At 26.9% G+C, this 18,739-nt stretch overlaps 1 protein-coding gene across 4 annotated transcripts in view; it reads left to right on the plus strand.

Annotated features, from left to right (window-relative positions):
* The window catches only part of LOC136091274 (uncharacterized), a 182,726-nt gene that overhangs the window by 62,012 nt on the left and 101,975 nt on the right, over window positions 1-18,739 (plus strand). For all 4 annotated transcript variants that reach the window (XM_065818612.1, XM_065818610.1, XM_065818613.1 and 1 more), the window contains exons 6-7: window positions 1,499-1,550; window positions 13,561-13,720. In XM_065818612.1, coding sequence (XP_065674684.1) covers window positions 1,499-1,550; window positions 13,561-13,720 — 212 coding nt within the window. The remainder of the gene's footprint in view (window positions 1-1,498; window positions 1,551-13,560; window positions 13,721-18,739) is intronic.

Here is an 18,739-nt window from a genome sequence, read left to right on the forward strand (position 1 = left end):
AAAAATATTGGAAAAGCATTCTTAGAAACACCCAGATTTAATTCAGGGATTTTGTTAAAAATAAAACTTTTGATGTTTGATGGATTGTCTTTCCAATCAATAATTTAGTAATCCTCACTTATTGTGTCGTTATTTAAAGTAACCAAATCGAGTCGTTTAACTGAGACTCAACTTCTATAACATCCTCTAGTTCACACTCTACCTCTTATTCAGAAACTTTTTGTATTTTAACCTCTTGTACATAGGTGTCCTAATAATTGAGAATCAAGATTAGGAACAGCGATTACAGAAAAAGTCCTTCCACGATAATCTTGATCTCGATCAGAGTGTAATTCTAAACGAGATAATGTTGTTGCATTATTAAAATCATTATTTTCAAAAAAATAACATGATTTTACTATTTGTTACTCATTATTAGTTCGAAGGCCTTTTTGACGTAATATCTAATGGCCATTATATCTTTATAACAAAACAAAGATTAAAACAACTTATAACAAAACAAAGATTAAGTTACAAAATCAAACCATTAAAATTTTATTTGAAACAACTATATACAAAATTATTTGATAAAAAATAATAATAATAATAACTATAACAATTAAAGTAAATAAAGTAGTTAAATAATTGAAAATATAAAAAAAATCTGGAAAAAACGTTGTGCAAGCTGTACAGTTAGTTGAAAGGAAAAAAACTCGTTTTGGAAGAATCTCATAATTTACATTGAAATAACTTCAATTTTATTGAATTCTAACAATAATAAAGCAGCTCAATTGACTTTTTTTGCACTTTGGAAAACGAGTATACTAGTTTTCCGTACTAAAAATATTGTTTTTAAAGCTTAAACTACATTAAAAAAAAAAATTTAGCTTAGGAGTTTATGGTGCCAATAATCCGCCGTATTTTAGCTACTACCATTGAATATCACTCTGTGCGCAACGTCTTAATTTACTGTCAATGGGGTTTGTCTGTGAATTCAATTTGTTTTACTGTACAGTATTTTTAAAATACGGTCAACACTTTTGTTTATTTGTTACAACTTTGTGTCTTTTCTAAAGAAAAAGTACTTTTTATTGCACTTTGTGATACATCTTAAGTTGCAATATTGTCCTTGGCAAACACTTCCGTTTTTCCAATACAAGAAAAAAAATCTGCTTTTTTTTTCGGTTTGATTTCGAATGATTCATAAATATTTTGAGTTCCGAAAGAAAATGTGTCAATATAGCAGTTTGATGTGCAGGTGGATTCTTTTTCAAAAAAGGATAATAAAACAACATTAGAAAAAAAATTTTGACGTTTAACTTCCTTGCAACATTTGACAAAATTTAACTATTGTGGCTTCTAGTTTTTTATTTTATTACATGTTTTATAAATAAATAATATTATTTTTGATTAATTTTAGATTTCTTTCCAAGATTATTTATTTTGCTTTAGCGTTTAATATTTATTTTAATTGGTAGTTTTTTTATTATTATTATTATTTGATTTCTTTTATTTTTAGAAAAATCCTGCAAACCTCAGTTAAGTTTCTCATCTAACCTAGTAGTGATAAAGTAAGTATATTAAAATTTTAACAAAACAGATTATATATTTTGAAAAAAGTATAATGGAATTGGAATTGGAATAATTATATTAAATTGTTTATATGTATGCATAATATATATGTATGTGAAATATATATGTATGTATAATATATATGCATGTATAATATATATATATATATATATATATACATATATATATATATATATATATATATAATATATATATATATATGTATACATACATATATATATATATATATATATATATATATATATATATATGTATATATATATATATATATATATATATATATATATATATATATATATATATATATATATATATATATATATATATATATATATATATATATATATATATGTAATTGTATATATATAATATTAATAATAATAATATAATAATTAGAGATTAAAGTGCCATTATTTACAACAACCACAATAGTGATAAAGTAAATTAGAAGCACTAAAACAAGTTTGCTTTGAGTTTGAAAAAGCCTTTACAAAAAGTTCATATTTTAGTCTTTTTTTAATGTTTCTAAAGAGGTTCAGTTTCGCGTATTCATAGATAAACCATACCAAATTCGATGTTCAGTCATACAAAAAGAATTTGAGCCCGGAGATATTTTTTGTTGACGACGTGTAAGTTGACAACTGTCTCATCATCTAGTATTTTGTTTTAAAGTTCAACCCTCCACTAGCTCAAATAAATATGCAGGAGGTTCAAATAATAAAATTTTATATGTGATAACTGATATCTAATAGATTATTCTTTGATTTATCGGTAACCAATGAAGAGATTTCAGCAATATTCCTGAATTTAAATGAATAGGAGAATGAAAAATATTCGAGTCAAGCTGATTTGAACTCTTTGAAGTTTTTTAATATTTTTTTGATAAGTACCATATAATAGGCTGTTACAATAGTCAAGCTGAGAGTTAACAATGCCACATGCAATTTTATTTGCATCTTCTTTAGTCAGACATGGACGAATGTGGCAAACTGCACAAACATGGTAATTATAGGATTTAATAGTGTTGCTTATGCGCTTGTCCATAGAGAGCAACAAATCTAGGGTGACACCAAGGATTTTTACTGAATTTATTGTAATTGGTATTGTTCCAGAAAAAACAACTTTTGAATCATTTTTATGCTTGCTACTTTGTTATCTAGATCCAAATAAAACAGCTTCTGTTTTATTTGGGTTGAACAGAAGTCAATTCTCTAGAAACCACTTTGTTGCTGCATCAGCGCACACATTGGTTTCATTAATGCTATCTATGCCTGGGTTGATTACAGTATAAAGTTGGGTATCATCAGCATATTGATGATGATTGTTACCGAGTTTAGCTACAATACAATATATAAGTGAAACAAACATGGAAAATAGAAATGGGTTTAACGCACTACTTTGTGGTACTCCTGTTGAACTTGCTATTAGTCTAGATTTTGTTGATCCAATAGAAATAAAAGATTTTTGAGAGTGCAAGTATGATGTCAGCTATTTTAGTGCAATATCTGTGACACCAAATTCATCTTTAATACAGGAAATTAGTAGGCTCTGATCAACTGTATCAAATGCTGAAGATATTTCCATATGATGATATATACATATAGGTATATATATATATATATATATATATATATATATATATATATATATATATATATATATATATATATATATATATATATATATATATATATATTTATATATATAGACATAGTGGTGCACAGTCTCGATTGCCCAATTGATGTACAGTCGTGAGTCCTTTCAAGATATGGCTGGCAGATGCCAGCTATACTTTTTAAAGGGCTCGCCCGAATAGGTAACTAAATCTTATTTTTTTGTTTTTAATACTTCCTATTTATTCAATAATTTTATAACAAAAAAATGTTTAGATCAAAAGTTATATTTTTTGCTTTTTTAGTGGTTATATATTTGTACTTCTATATTATTATTTTTATCATTATTATTATCAATAATACAAAAAAATTTACAACATACACTTTTTGTAACTAACAAACTTTATGAAAACTTTAATAACTAACATTTAATACTAAAAGTAAAATGTTCAAGCCATTAGTTAAAATATACTTTAAAAGAGAAAATTAATTGGATATTATTGTAAAACTGTTTTGTTGCTCCATTACGTGAAACTATTTATTTAAAAGTTAATAACAGTAAACAAAATGTTTTTTCAAAATTTTTTAAAAAGAGCAAACTAATTTGAGTTTTGTAACACGTGTTTTGTCGCTCTTTCACCTAGAGTTTTTTTAACATTATTTTTTTATATTTGTACTTGATTTAAATTAGAGATTTGATTAAATAATAAATTTAAATATTTAATATACGTATATTATAGAACTTTAATGATAGTAACCATTTTGAATTTCGTTTCGTTATTGCCTTAAAGTCTGTAGTATTCTTGTGAACTTTTTTTTCACTTTTATAAAGACTTTATTATGTTAAAAAAATTATTTGTAAAAGCAGAAGGATATGTAAAAGTATAAATAAATACTTTTACATATTCTTCTGCTTTTACAAATAATTTTTTTGTTTAATAATGTTCGCAACAAGAACAAATGACTCATAACTATTTGGAACACATATTTTTACATATTATAAAAAATACAAAAAAAAATTAAAGTATAAAAAATGAGAGAAAACAGCAACTAAAAAATCATTAAGTGCATATAATATACGCACTTGATGAGTTTGTTGTTGTTTTCCTTAATTTTATACATCAATTTTTATATTAAAAAATTTTCTTGGGATGCAACATAAAAAAATATCTTACGTTGTTCATCCAATAAATCACAACTCATTGACTCCATGAAAACATTAGATAATTGTGTTGTTTTCGAAAAAATACTCTCAATCAAACACTACAAATAAAAATTATAAAAAAGTATTAAATTTCTTAGGCTTACGTTGAAAAATAAAAATCTTACGTTGTTTATCCAATATTTCATTGACTCCATGATAACATTAAATAGTCGTATTATTTCAAAAAGTACCATTAATGAGTTAATACAAATTAAAAGTTATGAAACTTATTCCAATTATTTAAAAACTATAAACACATTGTGAACTACACAAATGTAACTATATTCTGTATTTCAAAAAAAGATTTCAATAAATTATACACGTTTAACTTGCAAAGGAATAAAGAAAAAAGCATAAAATAAGATCATCATTATTATGTCAGGATATTTGCCAATATTTAAGATGGGTTCCCTGATTTTTTCCTGATATTTCCCTGATCTTCATAATAAATAAGTATTAAAGCATTAAACTTACATTAAAAAGTAGCAATATAATAATATATTACAACTTATCTATAGATTAAAAAACTAACGCACTCACAATATTGTGTTATCTTCATTTTACCTTTTTACATTATAAGCATTATTCGTTCTTGATTACATTGTTAAATTAACATTATAATTCAATTTCATTCTAGAAATTAACTCAATCAGGCCGCTTATTATGTATGTTAAATTTTTCAAAAACTAAACAAATGATAATAATGGTGATGAGAACAATTATGATTCTACATTTATTGGCATAAATGAAAGGCAATGTTTAATCTACATATGACTTAAATCCAGTCACGCAAAATAAATATCAGGTCAACCTTTTAAAATAAGTATAAAACTATAACAAAAATAAATGCAAAATGGTGAAGTAAACGAAGGAATAAAAGATAAAACATACTCTAAAAATGAGTATAAACTGTAATATCCAATAATCTGTAATGCTTGACTTATACAATAAACTGATTGTAACAATAAAAACATTGTATTTTAAGAAAAATATATAAAATACCAAAGAAAACTTAAGACAACTAAAAAAACAATGAGGCATTTTTAGCTAACACTTTTAAAGCACGTTCTGCCAACCACCGTTTCTGTGAGGAGCTTGAATTAGCTATTGCTTTTAAAGCTCTCGACATATGTATTATCTGCTCCTTTTTCATGTTTTTGATCTGCAACTGTTAAATTTTAAACAAGATATTAAGTTGTGATTCACTTAATTACCAAGAAATAGTCTATTAATTTACTTTCTGTCGAATATGCCAGGAATTTATTTTAAATTTCAAAAAGCGTGCCTCTTAACTGCAGTTTACCCATTTATACTAAAAGTAAATGATATAATATAATCATCTTTACGTATTCATGTAAATATATATAATTATACAAGGGCATAAATATAAATTTATGCATTTTATTAACTTATGCTATAAATGATATAAACATAAAATATATTTGAGATCCTCAAATCATACTATTATCATACCATTAACAAGTCATAAGTTATACCTCGTTGAAATATAACATTTGTTGAATGTTATATCCGATGACAATATTCATTAGGAAATAGTACAGCTTATGATTGTGTAAGCTAAATATAAAAGTATAACTTATGACAATATATTACATATTATTACAGCATTTTTTTTAGTTTAAAAAGTAAGCAAATATTATTTTAGGATCTCAAATCATTAACACTTTATAATATAAACTATAAATTATTTGAGATCCTCTAAAAACATTTACTTGCTTTTAAAATAAAATCAAGTACTATGATATTATGTAATATATATTGTCATATGTTATATTCAAATTTAATTAGTTATTTTACATAAAACAAATAAAAAAAAGACTTTATTTTATTTGCTTTATAAAAAATAAATAACATAGTTTATATATAACTTATGACAATATATTATATATATTTTATATACTAGCTCATAAAATGCGGGTCGTTGTAATTCACACGACCTTTCTTCACAGGGGTTATTTATGATAAATTTACTTCCTCATGCTAAGTTGTACAAGGTTTTAAAAAATTTAGTTACGGACGTAACGGAAATATACATTTATTATACATTATTGTTTTAAAAAATACAGAAAAGTAGTTCAATGCAAATTAACACGCATTACTTTTGGTACTACTTTTTGCTTAGAGGTTTTCAAGGAAGAATATAAAAAGTCACTTACAAAAAGTCTTTTAAAAAAATAGATGTTTGGACACTCTCAATATAAATTTTAAACACAAATTTAATTTGTTTGTGTAAAAGGAAAAATTATACAAAAAATAAATATATGAAATGGGATAAACACGAAGGTCGGGTTAAGGTTTGAGTTGCTATTAGAAAAAAACTCAAATATAGTTGTTTTGTTTATAGTACACTATATATACAATTACAGTGCACATATACAATAAACAAAAAACTATATATATATATATATATACATAAATTAAAACATCTATATTACATTCGGGAAAAGAGGGGAGCATTCGGCCACGGGGAGCATTTATTCAGGGTATATATTAACTGTTTGATTAAATGATTTGTGTATAATTTGTTGTCCATATTGATGAAAATTAAGACCTGTTTAGTTACATTAGCATTTGTTTAAAGAAAACGTTAAAAAATACATTTTAAGGTAAGAATTTTTTGTTTTAGTTACTTTTGTAAACTTTGTTTAAAATTGTGTCAACAATCTTTTATTGCGACTAACTTCAAATATTGTAGAATTACTAAATATTATTATTTCTAAACTACAAAGTTAAATAGTTTGATACAAATATATTTTTTTCACTTTGTGTACTGAGGAGCACTCGTCAAATAGATGAAATTACCATTAAGCAAGCAATTATTGGTCATTTTAATGAGACATAGGTCTATGGTATAAAGAGCCACATTACAAAGTAGAATAAAAAAATATTAGAAAAAAATACCAAAGAAGAGTATTTGAGACGAAAATTACAAAATTTAAATAACTCTAGCAATGAGAGTGAACAAAAATTGCAAAGATATGAGAACAAGTGTTACGATAGATAAGTATTTACAACAGAACAGGAGTTTGAGCTAGAAGTTTATACAAAAAAATGCTGTGTTTTAAACTATGAACGATAATTATTCATAATGAAAAGTTGGCTCATGAGTATGCTTCTGTTTTGCCTAGTTGCCTTTTTTGTTGACACTCCTAATTCCTTAAGAGTGGCAACAAAAAAGGCAAGCAAAGGACGGAAGCGAGGAATGTTTATGGCACGTCACCCAACATTATCTTTAAGAAAGCCAGAAAGTATTAGAGTAGAAATACACTTTTAATAAATTTAAAGGGAATCATTTTTTTGAAAACCTAAGAAACTCTCTGGAACAATACCCATTTTCTCCAGAGAGAATATTTAATCTCAATGAGACCGGTCTGAAAATCGTAATGTAACCAGTAAATGTTGTTTCTACTACTGAAAAGTAAAGCAAGTTTCACCTCAGCCGCCTACAAGCCGCCTCAGCTGAAAGAGGAGAATTAGTCACCTTTGTGGGAATTATTAGTGCATCTGGACAAAGCCTGCCTCCTGTTTATGACTTTCCCAGGATTAGAAATGTAGAGGACTTAATAGCTGATGCTTAAATATGAAGTCTAGCACTGGGAAATATGTTTGGATGGATGACTGCCAAGTTATTTCTTTCTGTATTAAAGCATATAATTAAAAGTATGCGCTGCTCTCCTGGCAATCCGATTTTGTTATTATTTAACAATTACGAGTCACAAGTTAGCCTTACTAGTATAAAATACTGAAGAGAAAGTGGAATTGTGTTATTAAGTCTCGTTCCCCATAATATATGGGCTTTTTAAAAGTTTTTGTAACATTGCATTCAATGACTGGATGGTGTCTAATTCTGGGAAAACAATAACTGTCAGAAATATTCCTGAACTAACACACCGTGCTTAATAAGAACTTTTACAAGCGAAAACCTTGTAGGTAGCTCCAAAAACACTGGGATTTGGTCAATGAACCAATAGGTTTTTACTGATGCGGATTTTTCTTCAAGTGCAATTACTAAGCAACCCTTAACTAACGAATCTGTACAAAAATATAATAAAGAACGAGCTGAAAATGATAAAATTTTGCCAACCGCTCTATTGTGCAGTGGTCATCAAAAAAAAAAGTTCCAAGCATCAAACCAAAATAACGAAAGAATCAATTAGACTTTTCCCCAACGCAATTAGAAAAGTAACTAAACGTATACGGGCGCCAGGCATTTCAAGAATTTATACTGACAATCCAGAGAAATTACAACTTGAAAAAAGTGAACTAGAAAAATTGAAAATGATGAGCTATAAAAGAAATATTTTTAATATCAAATTAAATGCAAAAAAAACAAGCTACCGAAAAAAACATTTAGAAAAGAAAACCAGTCAGGTTCATCGACAGCGAAAGTAATGTTTTATCCCTTCATGAGAATTCTGATGACAATTTAAGTCATAATTTGGAAGATATTGAAGAGGTCTGTAGGAAGATCTGAATTATGGAGATTTTATTTTAGTAAGATTTAGAACTAAAACTAAATTGGTATATTTTGTTGGCCAAATTTTGAAAATGTTAGAAAATACAACCCTCAAAAAGTTTTTAAGGAGAAAAGGTCTTTTAACTACCTTTTATTTCCCATCCATTGACTACATAAGTGAAATTTAAAACCAAGATATTGTAACCAAATTTAAAGCCTCCAATGACTAGAACTTAAAGAACAGGATCATTTTTTTACTTCTGTTATAATTTTAATCCTTTAGATGTAAACTAAGTTTTTACGACTTTGCACTTTATAACAAATGTATGTAACATTTTTCAGAAGTATACTTTTTTCACACATTGCTTTATTTATTTTTATAATTTTTCATTTATGGCTGAAAGCTCCCCTTTTTCAGACCAAATGCTTCCCTGGTATGTGGAGCTTTCAGCAAGTTACCAAATTTTAAAAGCAACTTTGTCGACGCAAATAAACACTTTTTTTTGTCATCAATACTAAGTTAGTGGATCCAAAAAGTAAATACTATTAAAAAAATTATTACTTCTGAACTTAAAAAATATTTATATGCAAAAATATGTTAAGCGGCCAATTATATAGCTTTTTTCACATCTTTTAAGATCGCATTATCATCGTTCAATTTATCTGTCTGTGATGCTAAAAAAAAAGGAACTATTTAAAACTAATTCCAAATTACAAAAAAAAACACAGTAAAATCAGATTAGATTTAAACTAACTTTTAAAAATGCTCACTCCTGTGCTATAATAAATTAACAATGAATATTAATAGAAGTATTTTTATGTACATTTGAAAAAAATTGTGAAAAAAATAAATAGTTATAATAAACTATCATCATCAACACACAATTACAAAAAAATGTTAGTGTGTGTATATATGCTTATTGCTAAATAAAAAATATGCATGAGATATTAGCAATTGGATAAGAAAAATTGTTAATAATTTTCGCTAACTGTACTAAAATTTAATAAATTTTGTTAATTGTGTATTTTGTTAATTTAGTCAGGAAAGTACTAATCTTTTGTTGCATTAAGTTTAGAAAAGACTCTAAGACTTTAAGACAAAATTGTTGTTAAAAGAGAATTTTTTTTACCATAAAAGTCTCTTTCCACTACGAGATAATCCACTACGATATTTATATATATATATATATATATATATATATATATATATATATATATATATATATATATATATATATATATAAATGTATATATATATATATATATATATATATATATATATATATATATATATATATATATATATATATAAATATATATATATATATATATCAAAGTTGTACTTTTTTGGATATTTAAACGTGTGGGTATATTAAATAGTAGAATCTATTTTTGTTTATTTAAATCCTCCTCTCTTTCAGTAAACAAAAAAGTAAGTAAATATTCAAATTTTTAGATCATTTTATCTTGTATTGTAAAATAGCAGTCTTTATTCATCAAGCTTTATAAGATAAAATAATATTTTTCTTCTACTGTAAAATAGTAGTTTGAAATTTTATCTATCATAATCAACAAAATAAGTTAATGTTTCTAAGACAATAAAAGTTTTTTCAATTGTTTTATGATTTCTTTAAAGAGCAAAACCTTTTAATTTGTTCGTGATTTCCATTAGAAAACTTTAGTGATGGTTAGACTATGAAGAAAAAAGAATATGCTGAGAGGAGACACATTTAATGAGCAAAGAAAGATTGTCTACAAAATAAATATCAAAGGATTCATCAAAGGAAAGGCGATTTTTGAGAATATTATTAAATTGATGTGTAAGAATTTATCTAAATCAAGCATTAGAATATTGGAGTTTTTAATTTTGAGATCAAAAGACAAAACAATTGAATTTAAATTTAAATGTTATCAATTTAAGTTTTAGAAAAAGCAGTCAACCTGAAAATCTTAATAAAAGTTTAAACAAATTGATGGTAATGTTGTCAATTTAAACCATCATAGAGTATTTAACTCAAACAAAAAGAGTACCTAGCATCTTAAACAATAAGATAAACCACAAAAAATGCATAAACTAATAAGAACTATATGAAATCACTAAATGTATAAAATATTAGGGGCAAGATGACTTCATAAAATATATAAAATATTACCTATATGAAAACCCAGAAACTACATTATTTGTAAGCGCTTATCAATTAAACACCCACAAAATGCGAATACTAAAAAGCATTTAAATACTTAATTTTATATGGCACAATATGCCAGCGCAGAGCAATGGATGATCAATTCCATGCAATTTGAAGCTAGGCTAACAAGGGTTGAGGGTACGTCTCAAAGGGTGTAAAGTTTTTGGATTTTCATGTTTTTATTTTTATTTTAAGAAAACATGTTTTTGTATTTTTTGTTTCGATGTATCTTTAACTTGTTTTATATGTTTTAACTATTATTAACGTTTAATTATGATTATATTTATTTGATAATTGTATTTTTTGATGTTTCACACAATAATTATAATAATAATCAATTTGTACCTAAATTGACTGATATTGCCCTAATAGCAGAGTAGTAACACACATCGACTGTTTTAATAATGTATGAAGAAAGTGGAATCTACATTTATTCTATTTCGCACTCCTATTGTTTAATATAAAGTTGTATAAATTAACAGTGAATAAACGGAAAAGTTATTTTCCGAAGATATATTCAATTTTTGATTAATATATTATATTAATAACTTCTTTACCAATAAGTTATTGTCGCAGTGCACATTTTATTAATATTATAATATTTTATGAAATTGTGTTTAAGCTATTGTTGTTATTTCATAATTATTACATTATAACTTTTATTTAATAATCATATCATTACTAACTGATTTTTCATCGACGATATTTCGGCTTTAGGATTGACTTATATAGTCATAGACATACACATTATTCAACTAAAATTAAAAGTCAATTTATAAAACGTCAATTCCAATTTATTCTAAATTGGAATAACTGCAGTTGGGTTTTTAAGACTCAGCACTCTTTTACTCAATAAAAAAGGTTATCTAGATTTGAAATTTGAAACAAAAAAAAGTTCCGTCACAAAATTAAACACAACCCCCTCCCCACATTTAAAAATTGTATTTTAATTACTAACCCCTCTCCCCTTATCACGTGACATTATTTGTGAATGACCCCTAAGGTATTATACATTATCTTTAAAACTCTTAGAAATGAAAAAATATTAAGAGATATATATAAATCTCAGGAATCACATAAGACATCAGATCCAAAATCCAAAATCAAGATCCAAAGATATAACTATTTAGTTGTTGAAACCTGTGGTTCAGAATGTTTTTGAACCTTGATTTAAAAATGCTTTGTTTGTGAAAATCTCTTATGTTTTGAGAATGTTATTGAGCAGGCCAGATATAATCTAAAATTAAATTCAGGGCATAGATATCTGCAAAATTTAATGCCAAAAAAGTTTATAACATTGAACTGAAAAACATTTTATGGCTCTAAATTTACGAATGAAAAAATTTATGCAGTAAAATTTCCACTGTTAGCATTTTATAACATTGACCCCATGAATCACATAAAACATAAGAAACTTATTTGCAAAATGTTTATATTAAAAATTAAGAACTACATAAAATATTAGAAACTATATAAATTATCAGGAACTATATATGAAATATCAGTTTTTAAGTAAAAATATTAGAAAACACATAAAACATCTGAAACCACATAAAACAATATGAAGCTCACAAGAATAAAAAATGCTTGTAGTCATCGTTAAGATCTTATTACTATTAAATAAAATCCTAATAATGATATCATTAAATAGTACACAGATCTTATTATTTTCTTTATATGTTTTTTTTCATCAATATGCAGCTCATTTCATTGTTTTTTTAACTTTTCATGTTCGTTGTATATTTAAAAGGATTAGCAAGTTGTTGCTAACTTCAATATAACCATATATTTAACATAACTATTGAAATTGCTGTTAAAATTTTTTTCCAATGTTTCCTCTTGCCTTGTTCAAATAAGTCACAACCATAGAATTCCACATTTCCACAATCAAAGTTTTAATGAAAATCAAGATTTAATTAAATGAAAGCTCGTAAACCTTCTTTACCTTTATTATAAAGTTTTTAGTTCTGTTCATGCGTGCAATTGGTTACTTTTGTTATCATACCTTTTTTTTTGTAGGCATTGTGTTCTAGATTTGTGTATTGTTTACAAGAAACATCCATTGCATCAATATAAATAACTTATTCTTAAGTATCTTAAATCTTTTCTTAAGTATCTTAAAAAATCCATTCTTAAGTATCTTAAAAAAGTATCAAAAATCTTAAATATGCACAACTAATATGACTATTTTTTTGCGAATGGTTACCTATATTCATTCTCCATTTTTAATACATATATATTCAGGGTGAACTTAAGTTGTAAGATATTATTGAATTCAGATAAAAATATAAACACTTTTGTCTATTGATCATTGAATAAAAAGTAATTTATAAAATAAAATCAGAATAGGTAAACAAATGATGTCAATGGCAAATTATAATTTTATGAGTGAATTGTTATCTCAGATCTTGTTCAGAGTTTCAGTATTGAGCTCGAAATGTTTTCATTATGTGCATACAATGTGTATTAATAAAACATTTTTTGATTTTTTATTACTTTTTTTAGGGACTTCCTGTATATCACTTTAAATTTAAGCAAATGGAATCTTGATGAATCAGCTGTTAATGTTATTTGGGAATATCTTTTACCTCCTTTCATACAACTTCAATCTACATATACATCAGACAAAACAGTTTATAATGATTCAAACAGTCATGTATATAAGGTACACTTTGTAACTTAATTTATTTTACCATCAGAAAAATCAAACTTTGATTGGCTTAAAAATATCCATTTATAAAATCAATGGTTATTCTACAAAAAGTATATACGTTTATATTTTATACAATGTAGGTTAAACGGTTGGTAAAATAATTAATGAATGTGGCAGTTAAAATATGCTGTGCTACATTCCAAACTAGTTATAGCAAATTGTAAAAACTTAATTAAAAAAGTTATAACTATTCAATTTTTTCTGTTAAATGAAAAAAACATGTTTTAGCGATATTTTGCTTTATATGGACCGCTTTGGCCTCAACTATGGATTTGACCGTGGCCTAAAAGCTGAAGCAAGTGTTTAGAATAAGGCATCTAGCTAAAGTACTTTTTTATAGAGGTCTTGAGACCTTTAACGCTATTGTAGGATTTTAAGCAAGTTTTTGACTTCAAATATGCCAATATACAGTATTTGAGTATATTTAGGTTTGGTGAAATAGGGATTCTGATGTCTTTTGCCCAGATATCCGGAATGTTTTGTTCCAGCCACTTTTGCGTCTTCTTTGAGGTGTGAAACCGGCGCCCAATCCTGCTTTAACACCATCGAGGTCTCCAGAGAGTATGTGTAATAAAATATAAAATCATCACCAATGCTGGGTACTTTGAAACTTAAGCACAACCTCTTCTGGAACTTGTTCAGGTGCCTGGGTTTTTTGTTGTTGGGATTAGTAAGTTAATATAGTTATTATACCAAGTTTACAAGTATAAAAACATTTGTTGCTCAAACTTTTTACAGAAAATAACAAATTATTAAAATGGCATAAAACTGTATCGTAGCAATTTGTTTTTTTAAATACATAAAAAGTTGGTGCGAAAAAACTGACACGATAGACAGAATCAGACAACAGCGATTGCAGTGATTGATTGTGATTTATTTAAGCAAACACCACAGGGTTTTTACAAAGCGGGATATCACATGTCTTTGCTATTAATGTTAGTGCTCATGCACTAAAATTAATGACAAAGACATGTGATAACTCACATGTCTTTGCTATTAATGTAAACTCATCTAAAACGAATGTATTGGTATAATGTTGCAGACATTATAATATTACCGATATTTCCACCCTGGAACAACAGTTAAATCGGGAAATATTTGTATCAGCCAAATAAAATCTAAAAGATTAAATGTTTTGTAAATTAGCAATACTGTCAATGGATAACGGATGATAAATAAAAATCCGGTCAAAGTTTCAAGGATCATAACTTCCTCGTTTTTAATTGTTTTATAAAAGTCAAAAAAGTATTTTATAGAGAATTATTTAATTTATTCAATATAATATTCAATTTGATTCAATCACTCCATAGCGTCTGACACGGTCAATCAAACTCTTGGTGCGACTAACTGTTTCATGGATAACATTAAAACCAATTTTGGTCAAACAATACTTAATTCTTTCTTTGTGAAAGAATTAAGTATAACTTGTGAAAGTTTTCTTGCTAACCATATATTCTTATACACAAGACCTTTCAATATTGACCAAAAATTTTTAATGGGCCTGCATTCGGGTAAATTTGGCGGATTATCAATTTCTGGTTCAATTTCAATATTTTTAGCGTTTAAATATTTCAATACGCTTTTATCATAATGAGCAGATACAAGCCAGAACACAAAGTTATCATTTAAATGATGCTCTTTTATAAACGGGCTAAGTCTCTTTCGAACACAACGCGATAAGTAAATAAACTGGTTGATAGCGTTGCTAGATTCTCAAAAATATAGTTTTGAGGTACTTTTGGCCGAAATAGCGATCTAGACCATTATTTTTTCAGGGAACTTCTCTTTTTGGCTGTATTTTACATTCGGTGGAGTCAATAAAATATCACTGGAGTAGTAATTAGCATTTCCATTTATCAAACTGTGATTTAAAGTAAAATACGATTTATCGTCAATGATCCATTCAAACTCTCGGTAATTTTGGTAAAGCCAACTTCAGCATGTTCAAATTCTTGGCATCATTTGCTCATCTCGCTTCGGAATCTTTTTCTTTTTATAACATTTGATATCAGACTGATTTCTGAGTATTTCATTCACATACGGTTGCGAAATACTGAATTTTACGAGCTATTTGCCTCTGTGAAGTACTATCTTGATGGTCAAACATGGTTTAAGCTTAGAACCCTTACTTTTTGGGATTTTGTACTATCTTGATGGTCAAACATGGTTTAAGCTTAGAACCCTTACTTTTTGGGATTTTGTTTTGCATGGCTCTTAATGGTGGGCTAGTCAAATCAGAGACTTTTAGCCTCTGATTTGACTAGCCCACCATTAAGTGCCATGTTTTCTGGAAAATCCACTTCATCACCGAATGGATATAAAATAAGCACGCTACATAATACTTTGATGGGAGAAATATGATATGATTATTTTATCTCATTTATAACTGTTTATGATAACTCCCTTAAGCAGGGACTAATATATATTTTTAGAGCAAAGATTAAAGATGACAAGATGTAACCTAACGACAATGAAACAGAGGCTCAAACTTGACAGTTAGATCAGGTTTAAATCAGTGTTTTACAAAATATTAAAAAAAACATCATTAGTAGAACCAGTTTAAGTAAGAAACTAATATTCTGTACAAGAATGCATAAGACATGTAGGTTTGCTTCGAGTATGGAAGAATCTATCCGGGTTTACAAAAGATATATTAAACAGGTTCTCACTTTTCTGCAACAATAACAAAAAAAGAATATAGTTGCTTACGAATATCAATATTAAGTGGAAAGTCTTACAAATACTTTGCAAGCACTTTTTTTAGATGGTTCGTTTAGAATAAGACAAAGTGCACTTTATGCAATATGTAGATAATCGAATAATTCTTGGCAGAAGGTGACAGTTATAAAAAGTAAAAACTTACTACTATATAATGTTTGGTTTAGTTTACAGAAAAGATATTTGTTTTTAAGTATCTTTGTTATCGCGGGTGTCGTTTGAGATAAGTTTGCGTTTAACATCAGCACAAGAAGAGTATTTTTTAATCAAAACATAATCGCTAGCCTTTACTCAACTATGATAAAATACCCCCAAGCAGAAGGTATTTTAATTCAGATTTGACTTCTTTTAGCCTTTCCCTACAAAAGTGTATCCTACAAAGCCAGTCAAATTTAAATAAACAAATAAATATATATGTACATATATATATATATATATATATATATATGTATATATAAATATATATATAAAAATATATATATATATATATATATATATATATATATATATATATATATATATATATATACGCATTTGGCTACTGTTCTGTGAAAAGCATCCAAGGGAAAGACTAAAAGGTTGCACAGATTCTATCTATGGATTAACTTTGCATCCCTACTTTATCTATTAGGCTGAAGAAGATGTATTTATAATACATTGTTTCAGATAAGGATGTTATATACTAGATTTTTTTAACCCAATACATGGGTTTTGCTTAGGTCTCTGTTTGTATGAATAGGCAGCTCATTCTATTATCTTCTAATCAAGGTAAAGCTCTAAAACTAAGTTTTATTATACTCAGGCCGGCTGGTAGTCAGGTTTGCCGAACTCTGTGGTAACTCTGGGAGAGCTGATTCCATTAACATCTGTAAAATATCAGAGTACTAACAGTGGAATGTTACGCGTAAAATTAGTCTCTTTTTTTACATTTAGAGTGCAATGTGAAGAACCTATTTGGAGCACTTTGTTACAGCCGAGGATTTTCTAATAGTAATGAACTATCTGTGTTTTAAATCAAATTTTCTAACCAATTTAAAAGTCTTTTAAACACCAAAAACTATAAAAAACAAAAAGCATTATCATCACCATGTTTTCTAAATCTATCATTCACTAATATTTCAGGTCTTTAAAGTAACTTTTTTGCTGATAATTTTTATCTCCTGCAAGGCCCACAACTCACTATCCAAAATATCCAAATTAATTACCCTCTAAAGTTGACTTATGTCTTTTTTTTTATTCAAGTCAGTGCTTAGTTTCTCCACATTTGCCCATAGAATTGTTTGATCACGGTTTGATCTCACTAAATCTAAAATCTCATTCTTCTTCAACATAAGAATCCTCTTATCATTGCACCTCTTACAACTACCTTAAAGTTGACTAGGACTTTTAGACAAAATTTTCCTTTTGATGGCCCTTGGATGGAAACTAGGGCTTCTCAAACGGGATCCCGGGATCCCGTTTTCCCGGGATCCCGGTAGTAAAATTGCATCCCGCAATCCCGGGATTTCGACCCAAATTTCCCGGGATTTTCGCTTAATTAAAAAACTTTCGCTTAATATAGATGCCAATAAATTTTCGTTTAGGTTTATATATTACCTAGATAGAATCAATTGATTTATTGGCCTTGATTTATTGATTTAATTGAATTTTCAGGATCAGAAAGCAAATTGTAAGTTGTTAAATTTTTTATAACAAATTTTTTATAATGCAGTATTTAATTCATTTTTCATTGCTATAATGTAAAATATCAAATTGGATAACCCTATCATGGCAAGTGAAAGTGGATCAAAAGCTTGGAAATATTTTACACGCGAAAAAAAAAACAGAATCAGCTATTTGCAATAAATGCAAAGCAACAATAATGTGTAAAGGATTCTCTACAAGTGGACTTCTTCGTCATTTAAAAAATGTTCACAAGGAAATTGAAATTGAAGTTAATAAGAAAAGACCACATGAAGAAAACGCAGCTTTTAAATTAGGAATGTCCAATGTAATATCACTTCGTTTGTAAAAGAGAAATCTATTGAAGAAATTGTTTCAAAGATGGCTGCTGTCGATGGATTTTCTATTAATAGCATTACAAAATCCGAATATATAAGAAAAACTTTATCTGATAAAGGTATGATATTACCTAAAAACCCTTCACATTTTATGAGTATGGTAAAAAGCCAATACCATTTAGCAAAACAAGTTGTGATTAAGGAAATGACTATGCATATTTCAGACGGCGCAAGATTCTCTATTTCGATATAC

Source organism: Hydra vulgaris, chromosome 15, assembly GCF_038396675.1.
Source record: "Hydra vulgaris chromosome 15, alternate assembly HydraT2T_AEP".
NCBI classification, from domain to species: domain Eukaryota; kingdom Metazoa; phylum Cnidaria; class Hydrozoa; order Anthoathecata; family Hydridae; genus Hydra; species Hydra vulgaris.